This window comes from Triticum aestivum, chromosome 5B (assembly GCF_018294505.1).
Source record: "Triticum aestivum cultivar Chinese Spring chromosome 5B, IWGSC CS RefSeq v2.1, whole genome shotgun sequence".
NCBI lineage: Eukaryota > Viridiplantae > Streptophyta > Magnoliopsida > Poales > Poaceae > Triticum > Triticum aestivum.
In genome coordinates this window covers 394,706,471-394,720,176 of record NC_057807.1, presented here as the reverse complement: position 1 = coordinate 394,720,176, position 13,706 = coordinate 394,706,471, and the positions used below count along the sequence as shown (strand labels likewise).

The following is a 13,706-nucleotide window of genomic DNA, read 5'->3' as shown; positions in this document are numbered from 1 at the left end:
CCTATATACAAATCTTTACCTCCGGACCATTCCGGAACTCCTCATGACATCCGGGATCTCATCTGGGACTCCGAACAACTTTCGGGTTACCGCATACTAATATCTCTACAACCCTAGCGTCACCGAACCTTAAGTGTGTAGACCCTACGGGTTCGGGAATCACGCAGACATGACCGAGACAGCTCTCTGACCAATAACCATAATAGGGATCTGGACACCCATGTTGGCTCCCACATGTTCCACGATGATCTCATCGAATGAACCACGATGTCGAGGATTCAAGTAATCCCGTATACAATTCCCTTTGTCAATCGGTACGTTACTTGCCCGAGATTCGATCGTCGGTATCCCAATACCTCGTTCAATCTCGTTACCGGCAAGTCACTTTACTCGTACCGTAATGCATGATCCCGTGACCAACCACTTGGTCACATTGAGCTCATTATGATGATGCATTACCGAGTGGGCCCAGAGATACCTCTCCGTCATACGGAGTGACAAATCCTAGTCTCGATCCGTGTCAACCCAAGAGATACTTTCGGGGATACCTTTAGTATACCTTTATAGTCACCCAGTTATGTTGTGACGTTTGGTACACCCAAAGCACTCCTATGGTATCCGGGAGTTACACGATCTCATGGTCTAAGGAAATGATACTTGACATTGGAAAAGCTCTAGCAAACGAACTACACGATCTTGTGCTATGCTTAGGATTGGGTCTTGTCCATCACATCATTCTCCTAATGATGTGATCCGGTTATCAATGACATCCAGTGTCCATAGTCAGGAAACCATGACTATCTGTTGATCAATGAGCTAGTCAACTAGAGGCTCACTAGGGACATGTTGTGGTCTATGTATTCACACATGTATTACGATTTCCGGATAACACAATTATAGCATGAATAATAGACAATTATCATGAACAAGGAAATATAATAATAATCATTTTATTATTGCCTCTAGGGCATAATAATAATCATTTTATTAATATGAGGAATTTGAGACGGGGCCGAAGAAAACTGCCTATACGTTGTTGCATCTTCCCGTATATTTTTGGCGGGCTAGAAGCCGCCTAAAGCTTTGCCGAAAAAGGGTTTCCCCCGCTTTATATTATAAAGCTAACATCATCACAACATCCGGACAGACCGATACAACACACACCACCACCGCACGCAACACACACACCCAAGACATGATACAAAGGTGTCGAGCACCGTCCTCCAATGCCACTGCCAACCAAGCTAATTTAACCGCTTGAAGAGGACGGAGACCTCCACGAAGAAATGAGGAGGGAGGATACGGTCATGACAGAGCAGGGACTCCAAGATAGTGCCTCCTAGAAGGGGATGCCCACGGATAGCCGCCACCATCCGATCCGTAGATCAAGTTTTCACCCGGAGTCACATGCGAGGGGTAGGAGCACCGCCACGGTGCCTTCATGAAGGATACGACGACCACGGCTGCCGCTGCCGTCATCGGCCAGTACAAGGACTGGGCAAGTGATGAACTCCGGTGCTCTCACCCCTCCAACATACCCTTGCTCTGTCAACCGGCTGCAACCAAGCCCCCCGCGAGGCCATGGTTGCCCGCCCACACCCGAGACGTAGGTTCCGTCCACGGACGGCGCGCCTCCCACCGCCAGGGCCGCTACCCAACATCCAAACACCCCCAAGATCATTCAAAAGGATCAACTTTGGACCAAGGGGACACACCAGACCGACGAGCCGCAGAATGTATCCCGCCTTGAAGATCGCCGACGCAACAGCCGCTTGCACGCGGCCAGGGAAAGGGGGAGGTGGGGGAGTGGACGCATCCAGACCGGCAGACCCCTGTGCGGTGACGGGCGCCCGAGCACGTCAGTGCCGCCCATCCCTCCAGCCCAATCCCTTCCCCCGGACACACCCCTATGTCGCCCCGCTTCGGCGACCAACACAGAGCCGCGCAAGGCCACCAACAAAGGCGCCCCAGCCACCGGCAAGGAGTGCCCACCAGGACCATCGCCCGCCCCCAAGGAAGCTCACTGGGGAGTCCAACCGCGCCGCCGTCGCCGTCCAGCCGGCGGGACGCCTGGAAACCGATCGAGTAGCCCGTCCACCTGCCACCGCCGCTGCGCCTCCGCCCCTACCAGCCATGGCCACGGCAGAGGCGGACGCCCGCAGCCCACGCCGCCTGGGCCCAGATCTGGACGCATGCCGACAGGGTCAATACTGCCGGAGCCCACCGCGCCCACCACGCCTCAGCCCCTTCACGCCGCCACCCGCAGCCCGCGTCTCCGCCGCCTGCTGCTGCCACGCCGCCGTACCCCGAGGAAAGCGCCGCGCCGCCACCCGATATTGGATCTCGCGACCGTCGGCCTGGGCGGGGGAAGGAGGAACACCCCGCCGCCGCCCGCGCTGGCTGGGCCTAGCCCACCAGCACGTCGGGGCGGCGGGGAGGGGAGGGAGGTACGAGGAGGAGGGCCGTGGCCCGGAGCTAGGCCCCCCCCGGGGCGCTCGCGGGAGGGGAGGGAGGGGACTGCGACGATCCGCCTAAAACTTTACTATCCGCCCCGACGAAACCTTGCCACCACACCGCCTCGCGCCGGCTGCCCCGCACCGTCTTGCGTCGCCCTCACCAACGACCGTCATGCGTGTCACTTGACTGGCGGGTCCTACGCCATTATCTATTTTTGTCTAACTAAAAGTAAAATAAAAGTAGATTTAGGGGGAGATGTTTACTGGACTGATAAAAGTAATTTGAGACAACTTTCTCTAAATTTTACTAAATTTTACTGCCAGTTTTATGGGAAGTTTTTCGAAGGAGCTGTTGAAGTTGCTCTAAGGCTGGTCATTGTGGGAGTAACTTAGCAAGTAACATAGCGCATTCCAAAACAAGTTTGTTTACGTGGCATATAGATAATGAAGAGAGAAGTGTTTGGAGTAACATAATATGTTACTGTAACATAACACAACCCAAAACAAAATGAGTCTATAATGTAATAAATGCAATCATCTATGATACTATTTATATGTTATTTTGCACTATGAAAATAGTAACAAAGACTAATGTCATATGCATGACACTAGTCTAAGTTACTCCCCGTTATGATCAGCCTAAGGCCGTGACCCCACATCCCGTGCGCAGGGTCTCCGCAATTTTTTATGTTCGCGCGCGCTCGGCGAGTGGCGGGCGTGGAGGTCGCCTTCGCCGCCGACATCACAGCGGCTTTCCGGCTGTGCTCTGCTCCACCACCCAACCACCCTTTCGACGTACTCCAGGAGGATTCAACCGGCTGTTACCGGAGCCCGCGCCGTGCTGCGCCCGTGCGACGACAACGCGACAAGGTACGAGCCTCGCTCAGTTCTGCAAATCCCGGAACTCTTGGTCTAGACCTCGCAAAAACCCTCTTCTCTTTCTAATTTTGGGATATGTTTTCCAAGGATGTTCCATGATGTGATTATTTCATGCCGCGCACATGCTATGAAAATACCAACTTCGCGCGAAACATCAGTGTTAGCTGGAGGAAACCAAAACAAGATGTCCCGATGCATGCCAGGTGTTTGTTAGAATGCCGACTTAGGGATACATTTGAAAACATGTCTGTTAGTGGTGCGAAACAATGCCCGCACTTTCTACGAAAACCCCTAAATCCCTAAACCATCCGAGTGGCCGACAGGTGACAATCTGTATGGGACATGTGAAGTTCTTAAATTCACGAGAAAAAGAATGTAACCTTGTACGTATGAAGCAAACACTTGACTAGATGGTTCTGTTCAACCAGGTTTGAATAGGTATGGCAGTGTGCTTAAACAAGATTTACACGTGAAAATTAGTACAAACAATCATCCGACTGGGACCAGTGTTGGCAGACTGGATGCCTAGGATAAGTTGAGCTTTATGTATGAACTATAAACATACTTAGCTGTTGTATGTCGAGCTACTTCAATCCAAACTTTTACCATTTTAGAAATTTATTTAGCTGGAGGCTGCTTTATGTAATACCAGCTAGCTGAGCTAGAAACGACTTGAACTTGAAACAGGTGCCACTCTTGTGCCAAAACTTCTTCTAAACCCCCAAGAGACAGCTGAAGCATTGTGCCTGTGGCCACTTGGTTGTAGACCTATGTTTTGCATCTCTTCTCCAGCTTCATTACCTCTTTCATTTCCTTCTGCCTGATCTCCCTTTGGTTCAGGTTGCGTCTTAGTTGTTGAGTTTTTCTTTTCATAAAAGTAAATCACCACGGCTATCAGAAGAGAAGAAGTTGAAACAACTCCACTAAGTATAAAAAGTCCTGTAAAACCATCAGGTGTGAGTTTTTCTGGATCAGGTGCACGCCCCGCATTGTTGCAGTTGTTTTGATATCCGATTCCGATCCATTTCTTCTCAATTTGATTAATAGTGTCTCCTCCTATTACGCTCAGGATTGCCTTTGAGATGTCCCCAACTAGAGGAGATCCTTTTGGAAATGCCTGTTAAAGAAATTGAGTGTCCTGTTAGCTTATATCATAGCTCCAGCACACTTCGTATCCTGCTACGGTGATGCCTAACGCAAGATGAAATTGAACCCATGTGGTAGCAAAGAAGTCCAGATTGTCATGAGACTAAGTGTTATAGAAACTAACTCTGGTGCACATACATGAACTTATGTGGCAGCGCATATTGCTTGGTAAGAGCTAAGAAATTTAAATTCTTCTTAATATATATATATGAACGTATGTGGCAGCACATATTGACTTGGGAAGAAGTAAGAAACTACTTAGAAATGAACATGCATAATAGATTATATATTTATGTGATAAACAAAGAGGATTTTTTCACTTGTATGGGTGAGTTGTACACGATTTCGAATTGAGTACTTGTGTATCTTAAAGAGAATTAGTGTTTTTATATTTATTTTTTTATGCACAAACTGCATCCAGAATTATGTAATACCCATAGAAGCACATCTTGTTTTCCCATTAACAAGTGGTGATACCATCCACTTACTTAGGTAATAGCAGTATAGCACCTGTGGTGGCATAAATCATTATCAAATTTCAATGATAAAATCAATCATTGTCAATTCATACAGTGGTCTTTTAGGGTATGCCACTGTATAGAATGTAATCCATTATTTGCCACTCCAGAGGTTGATTACTTCATGATTTGCCATATTGACTTTAGCAGTTCATATTTATTTCTCTATTGCTCTTTTTCTTGAGAACTACATGTCTTTCCACTAAGAAGAGATTAACAGTCAATGCGTTACTGGCTTGAGATAGCCTATGTTTCTGGATTAAATGAAAGGAAGAAAGGCATGACCTGAAGAAAATGAATTGAGCTGCTGAAATGACAAACAGATTAAAAAAAATGATCCACAACTCGAACTACCCAACTGTCCAGCACCCAATCCATGCAGGATACTCTGACAATAAACCATTCTCTGGACTCTTCCTTGATTGTTGACACTAAGCACAAACAGAAAGTTGTGGTTAATTGGAAACCTTGTTATTCCTCTCCTTCCACACCATCTGAGAAACCAGGATGAGAAGGTACCAAAGCCCTTTCTTAAAATACTACTGAGTACTGTCCACATGCGTCCTGGAAGTGATCCACCAATCACCATACTTTAACTCTCCTTATGAAATGCAAAAAAGGGGGTTTCTTATCTCGCTCACTCCACACCGCACATTCTCAAGGAATCTGGTGGTTCTCACTGGCTACAAGGACAAGGCCAAACTGGTTATGATGGTTGGCACTGTCTTTCTGGTTGAGATGCGGGGGTAGATGATGCCCAGGTGTGCCCATGACATGCTATCACTGACCAGCCCCGGCATTTAGTGATGCATGAAGGCGTTGGTGGTGAACAAAACTAGGCGGAGACCACGGCTATGCTGTGATTTATTATGTATTTGGAGTTGAATCCATGCTTTTTGATGTGTTTATAACTTTATATTCTTGGTTAGCTATGGTGAAGTAGATCTTGACCATAATGCTACAAAGTTTTATCAAGTTGCAAATAATGGATTTCATCTTGCATAGTACTCCCTCCGTTCCCAAATATAAGTCTTTTTAGAGATTCCAACAAGTGACTACATATGGAGCAAAATGAGTGGATCTACACTCTAAAATATGTCTACATGCATCCATATGTTCTAGTCCATTTGATATGTCTAAAAAGACTTATATTTAGGAACGGAGGGAGTAGTAAATCCTACATGACCGCTCTATGAACTGGGATGATGAATTTTCTCGACTTTATTTGGATAATATTGTTTGTATATGTAAGCTGAATTTTGAGCTTCCTTGTGGGTGTTTTTGTTCTTAAATTCATTTTGCAATTGTCTCCCCAAATTTATCTCTTCAAAGTCTTTTTAGTTTGATTTCTGATTATATTAACTTGTAATTTGACTATTTCCCTACTAGCATGTCCCTTGGAAAACATGTAGCCTTTAGTTCATATGTATGTAGAGTTGATCACTTTAATTGCAATAGTATTCACTTAGCTCTCTTCTTCCCTTTATTGCCACACCTGGTCATATTTATGGATGATTGTTTACAGGTTCATGTATTATGGCATGCACTATAATACTATATTCACGATTGTTTTCATGTTTTTTGAAAACCTTGAGATACATCAACTTGATATGGTAGTAGCAACTGTACCCAAGCTCATATGCGACTTCCTGAAAGAAAAATAAATAAATACTAGACACCACTAGTAATAGGCTAGTAGCACACTTTGTTGATTCAGTGTACAAGAGTTATGTGATTAACGGCCATTTTATTAGTAAACATCAAATGTTCACAAAAGTGCATATGGTAATTATGTGAGCATTGGTTCAGTATCATTTCCCCTCTACTCATTCACTTAGGAATTAGGTATGCAAAGCTAGCAATGGTCACATCTTAAATAAAACTAGCAGTGATGAGATGCGTACAGGAATGTCTATGATATATTCGTATTTCAAACAAATTTAATGACTGTCAGCTTCAGAGACATAGTGCAAACAGACAGATGAAAGTTTGTTACTTACATATCCAAAACCCGCTGCTTTATAAAATGGAACCATAGTGTACCCTTTGCAGTTCCTTGCAAGAAATAATCTGATGTATGGGACTTCATGAATGAACGCAGCAATTCCACCATTTTTGCTTCCCTTTGAGAGTGCACTGTAAAATCCATCATAGGTATTATAGGTCTTGATCTTCGATCCGTCGAAATTGAGTTGTTCCAATATTCTCTCGACGTAGGAACCACGAATGCATCCTACATACTCCCCACTTTTACGGAGTTCATGGATATCAGTTATAGTTGGATTTAGCTGTCGTATGGTAAGCATCGTTGCCAAGTTCGCGGTGTAGCTTGCTGACAATACAAGGAAGAAAAATACCCATACAATCAAAACTATCCGAGATAGTAAGCGTTCCACTCTGTCCTCTGAAATTTTTTATATGGACTTCAATAAGTTTTTCTGTTATATGAAAGGAAAATGCAGGAACCCACATAACTGCATAATGTAGATGAAAGTCATGAAACTTAATATGTAAATTTCTACATAAGTACATATTGTGCTTATTAAGTTCTTTTGATTGTGGAAATTGTTTGGTAGTCTAGTTATGTTTATAGAGGGAGTACAATATTTCTACGACAGAAGCTATTGCGTTAAATAAGGTACTGAAATGACTTACAAAGTAACCTAGCCACTTCAGCTTTGTTTTGTACACCCCAGGCCTATCCAACTGCAGGAGAATCTAATTTTCTAAGCTATCTCTACACATTCACATTCTTGCATCATTCAGGCAACCAGAAGCATGTCTATTCACTACAACTTTGTAGCTTTGTTTGTTGCACCAACATTAAAACACTGTTTCTTCATGCAACTTGATACTTCAAGTAAGATACTATGCAAACGTTCATTTTCTTTTAAGGAACGGAAGTATTTTGATAAATATACTCACTGTCTCCAAACAGGGAAAAGAAGGTCATAATCCCGAGCTTTCTGGGAACTTCGTCCGGGATATTTGTGTTATTTCCAAGAAACTCCAATAGCCAGAGAACAACCCATGTGTAGAAAAATAATATGATACTTCCGAGCCACAGGTCACGTGATAATGGCTCAACGAAAATCCATGTGTTGTTAGTTCTGCTGCTCTTGGCTGGAACAACCATTGCCACTCCTGATTCTGTGTACGGTAGAGCGAAGTCGACATAAGACATTCTGTTCTCTGAGATTGTTATGTCTCCAATTGCTATATCGTATTTCTGCAAGTGCATCAAACAGAGTTACTTTACTGACCAGCAAAATGATGATGCTTAATCTTTGTTATGAAAGCTGTAACTATGCCATGAGGATATGAATAGGTTAACTGAGAAGAGCCTAACTATGCCATGTGTTCTTATCATGTAAAGATGACGTGTATATTCCTTTGATATTGTATTTTACCTTATGAGTTGCAAGCAACAGATGGCATGTTACAATTTTTTGCTACAATAGCATAGTACTTACAAGAATGGTTACCAGACCAATAGGGAAGCATGATATGGTGGTTATACACACTATACAATGGAGAAATATGGCCCCAATTAGAATTCAATTTGGGTATTTATCCTCGTCGTATCCTTTATATGGAAATCCAGGGCCAGGGGATCATTCCCTTGACTCTTACTGATGATATTTTACTCCATCAGAAATTGAACAAAAAGCTGCCAAATTGGCCTATTTCTTGCGCGTAGCTACCAATTGAAGTATTTTGAGGATTTTTTTAAACTGAATTGGATGGAGAAAATAAGAACTGGAAGAAGAAAAGTTTTCTCAACAGGGGGAGGAAGTCCCTTCGAAATTGGATTTGTTGCTGTAAGGGGATTTTCAAGTATTATCTAAAGGAAGGAACAAACGAGGATAAGAGAAAATTCCTTTTAATTTACTTTATCCAGGTGAGATTTATTGCATACTATTCTTCCATTTTCATCCGAAAGGACTTTAAAAAAATAATCTATTTCACTATCTCATTCCATCTAGATCTAAGAAAGAACCCAATGCACTGAAATTCCTGCTCAAAATCTCCTCTCAATTGCAATACATTATTTGGGTGGGTTGTGTGCTATTATCTTTTACATGGTTGCATTAAACTTAAATGTAGTACTTGTTTGCATTGGGTTCTTGGGTAATACATCTGATTAACTTATAGAGTTCTTGGGTAATTGTCATTAACTTATCAAGTTTAGTTACGTTCATCCAAATATTGAGAGGATCGAAGCCAGATCAGGTGACATATGCACCAAGAAGACCCTTGTTTGCATTGTCATTAACTTATAGAGTTCTTGGGTAATTTGTTCATTAGATGCCGACAGAGGGATCACACTCCGATAGGGAACGCGAGCATCAATTTCTTGGAGGGCGTCGATGAGATATGGTATGACACCTCTACCATAGTCAGTTTCTTCATAAATTGGCACCACCTGTCTCCACCCGTAGGCCTTGATTAGGGAGGCAATGCTATTCACTTGTGTAGAGTCACTCAATGTTGCACGAATAAAATATGGAAGACTGCCAGAGTAAAGAGATGGGCTTGTTGCTGTGAAGGAGATGATAGGGACCTGACTTTTATTCCCGAGATCCGATACAAATGCTGCTTGTGAAGATGTTTGAGGGCCTATGATAGCTTGGACATTGTAATTCTCTAGCAGGTCGAGAGCTGTAAAGGTTCATAATCAAATTTTATTTGATTGCAAATATTTGCTGCGAGAAGTTTCATAAATTCAGAATCGGAGAGTAAAAAAATGACATAGTATTTACAAAATATATATGTTGGTTCAGAGCACTCTGTAGCTATGCTTTTGTTGTCCTAGTTAACTTAAACTTGTGCAAAACAGGATTGAAAATTATTACAGATTTGCAGATGAAACTACAAATTTGAACCCACAATATATGGATGAACGTAACTAAACTTGTCAGTATAAAATATAATTACAGTTCGGTCTGTTTACTTGAGTTGTTTTGAAATATGACATTTATAACCTGTATTACTAGTTACGCTGATAAATAGTGCTTATTTTACCTTTGATTTCATCACAGAACTTTTAGAAGCCTTTTATGGAGTATATTCAATGTTCTTTTACTACAATAACAATTCTAAGGAATGCTTGACTCTCCTTTTTCCATTTCAGGTGAGATAATCATAGGGATATTTCCTTGATCCATCTGGAGGATTTTTTCAAGGTATTATTGTGTGATTTTTCATTTGGAAATAAACTTCATATTTCCATTGACAAAAGAGGGTCCTCGAGTAGAAAGATTATTGCTAATAACGCCATTCGATTTCTAAGACCACATCCTACAATCTTTTTCCTATTTCCTACTGATCTGCTATGTTCTGTTTTTCTTGTGAATAGAAACAGTTGATTAGTGAATCTCTCTGTTAGTACAGAGAGAACAGTCCAGATACGAAGGGACTTCAACACTGTGGCTCAGGTCAAGCAACCGCTTCCACAGAACTTTATCATAAAAAGCATGCTAAAGCACTTGCCCAGCAAAGATTAGCTATGCATTGTCGAAAATTTATGTAATGAATATGTCATACGATTAAATTTCACAGACTACAGATGACCATACATCTGAAACCATGAGTAAATCTATAATCTCTGGGTATTGAAATTTGAACAGTCACTTCACAACAATTAGGTGGCTAACCGGATTATAACCAGGTAGCAACTGGCAGGAATCATTTTTGTTGTTAAGGTTTCTCAGACCAACAAACCCATCAAGGGAAAGCTAAGGTAAACATAATCGGGTTATTAAATATGTATGCACTAACTTTTCTGAGAGTAAAACTCATATAATATTTCCTTGAAAAGAAGTGTAAATATTTGTTGGCAATAGTAAAGAGTTTAGTAGCCAAACATTGTCCTTTTGATGTTTCTAAACTTTAGCAGGAGATATATGCTCAAAGTACTTCGTTTAACAGGAATGTAATAAACTAGCCTTGTTAGTGTTTATTTATTTGATTTACAACTGTTCTTTCCATGGACATTTGTTAGTTGGATGTCTATTGTTAAACAGATGAAGTATTATATATGGAGCACGTGGAAAGTAAAGATATAGCCAAAAAAACACTCGTTCCTAAGTAAAAACCATTAAATCCTTTTGATAAATGTTACTATCAAACGCTTCCAACTTTGTCCATTAGTAGTGGTACATTGGTAAATAACCATGTTGATTCTATCAAAACTGTGTTCATAATATTGCAGTTTTGTAGCTTGTACTAAGTTGAATGATGAAAGTCAGTTATGTTCCTTTGCTCGCTGTGTTGAGAGTTCTTGCCCTTTCCACCAGCCTGATGTATGGCTTGGGGTGGAATTTAAACTTTTCTAGCTCAGCTACTTTGGTTTAGCCGAGCGCTGTGAACAGTAATCTGTGTTTTGCTTGCCTTGTTTAATAAAAGGGCTGGGGGGTGGGGCTTTCGATGAAAAAAAAACAGTTTTAGAAGTTGTTTTTTTACGACAGCGTAAAAAGTTGTACTTCAAAGACAATATGAAGTTGAGAAAGCATATTTGTAAGCAATGGAGGGAGTAGTAAAGAGTTTTTATTTTTTATATGGGCTGCAGAACTTTTACCTGCTGATGCAGCTTCTACGCTGTTACTTTTGGAGTCCCTGATGTGGAGAACTACCTTCGGGCTGTAGTTTCTGTGGACCGTATAGAAGTCTTCCAGAGCCATCAAAAGGCTGGTCCGCGCCATCTTGCCCCGCAATGATTCCAAGTTGAGGATCACTCCAACGGGGAACTCATCTGCTCCACTCGTGGTAGCATTTTGAGCTATGCCGGAGTGGATGATGAGTAACAGGAAGAAGGTGATTTGAGATGCTCTCTCCATTGACGGTGCTGCAAGGTTTGTGAAGTATTTTGTGCCCAGAATCCAAGCCTACTGTGGCTTTTATAAAGTTGGTTTCTTCAAGCTAAAAGCTTAGCATGATGGCGTAGGTGACTACTCTTCGATGCCTTGAGCCATGCATATTTTATTGCAGAAAGAATGTTACTAATTTCTACCTCATTTCAGTTGTAGTTTCCGAAGGTCAAATGACGTAGCACGGCCGGCCAAGAATTTAAATACTAATAGGTAGCTTAGGACATGCTGCAGTGATGAGTTCTATAATAGTGGAGCACTCCTTCTCTGCATGTTACCCAGGTACTTAAATACTAACTGACCAGTAGCTCCTTCCATTCAATCTTGCAATATATCACTTGAAAGTGACAGGAGCTGTTATCTAATTGTTTTCAAACGTTTGCTCTGTTTCCTGAAGCAACTGAATTCTGTTGACACGATTTTTGCTGTTTATATAAATTCCAATTGCCCCCTTTTAATATATATGTCAAAACCAGATGAATGTGACAATCAGATTTCTCTACGCCAGAATGCCGGTGTTGACATTTGAGAAAGGGAAATTTGTGGAATTATCTTGACTGCTTACTTGTAGGAGAGAATGGATTGCCGGGGTAGTCTTGTTGTGCAAAGAATTATATCTACGTAATTACCGAAACCTATATGGTGATTCGTGAAAAAAAATACTATATGGTGTATTTTGTGATGAACATACGTAGCCTCTCTAAAATTTATTTTGCGAAATTTCTATCAGATGAACTTCAGCTTGTTTGTTAATATTGCTGGGTTGCTGGTCTTTTCAATTTACTGTAATTTAGCACGGCTGTTGAGTGGAAACCTATAATTTTCTAAACCAATGATAACAAAGTCAGACACGAACTTGCAAAGAGGTTGTGTATCAGTTTGAGCTGTCTGATCTCCATAATACAATAACATTTTAGTAGATGTCAAGGAGGTGTGTATCAGTTTGAGTGCACTACATAATGACAATCATATTAGCGTATTATAAGTGATACCAACAGAGAATTGTCTCTTTTTTTTTTTGCGATCAGAGAAGTTATCTGTTAATGAAAATATTGGCCGACCATCTGCTACTTGCAAAGTTGAGTCACCTTTCGTAGAAGAAGGTGCAGAAGTATGACTATTTGTGTGGCGTAGAAGAAGAGATACCCCTGTATTTTTAAAGTGATGGCTGTGCAAATTCAAGGAAATTCCCTAACCCAAGAGGACTGAGCTGGACAGATTCCTCAATTAACCAATGGGATCGCAAGGAAGAAGTCAAGGAACTCGTATTTGGCAGTGACAGAGGCTCCTGCTCTTCTATGGAGTACTATAATAAGTACTATAATAAAGTTGTGTGCGTAGTTATATGTTTTTTTAATAAAAAGGGAGCCCGGTAAGGACATGCACCTCTCTACCCCTCGTACTAACAATTCAGCAAAATGCACACATACAAAGAAAATAGCTGATGTCAGCACAAGGTATATCTATCTTGACATTTCAAAAACACATTACTTTCAAACCAATCAACCAAATCAAAACCTGCTTTCACTTTGCGTTCATAATTACAAGATCTTCAAAATTAGATCCCACATGAACATGTTTCGATAAATATTTTTGAAAAGCAACTTTCTCCTGAAAAAGCAAAACAAATTTATGAGCTTGCTTTTCTAGCACATGTCAATAAGTTGGGATTTGTTTTGAGTAAAAGTAAAACTAGATCCCAAGAAGACTGAGCAGGACAGATTCCTCAATTAGTTAACCGTGGGATCATGAGGAAGAAGTCAAGGAACTCATTTGGCACTGCCAGATGCTCCTCCTACTCTGCTACTATGATTTTATAGTTGGGTGTGTAGTATGTG

General features: G+C 41.6%; 1 protein-coding gene and 1 long non-coding RNA gene across 4 annotated transcripts; one reads left to right on the top strand and one right to left on the bottom strand.

Annotated features, from left to right (window-relative positions):
* Positions 1–3,115: 3,115 nt before the first annotated feature.
* Positions 3,116–13,191, top strand: LOC123112042 (uncharacterized). Of its 3 annotated transcripts, XR_006455044.1 has the most exons (6): positions 3,116–3,326; positions 7,938–8,900; positions 9,308–9,379; positions 10,134–10,185; positions 11,571–11,945; positions 12,022–12,328. It is a non-coding gene; the product is annotated as an uncharacterized lncRNA (long non-coding RNA). The 3 variants fall into 3 exon arrangements; XR_006455045.1 differs by lacking the exon at positions 7,938–8,900 and having other exon boundaries at positions 3,123–3,326; XR_006455046.1 differs by lacking the exons at positions 3,116–3,326; positions 7,938–8,900 and adding an exon at positions 12,345–13,191 and having other exon boundaries at positions 8,911–9,379; positions 12,022–12,150.
* LOC123112041 (glutamate receptor 2.8) lies at positions 3,760–11,838 on the bottom strand. The gene is made up of 5 exons (XM_044532943.1): positions 11,580–11,838; positions 9,564–9,661; positions 7,925–8,228; positions 7,000–7,403; positions 3,760–4,452 (listed from the first exon to the last, which is right to left on the bottom strand). The coding sequence occupies exons 1-5, from the start codon at positions 11,836–11,838 to the stop codon at positions 3,997–3,999; spliced, it is 1,521 nt and encodes a 506-aa protein (XP_044388878.1). The 3' UTR covers positions 3,760–3,996.
* Positions 13,192–13,706: the final 515 nt, after the last annotated feature.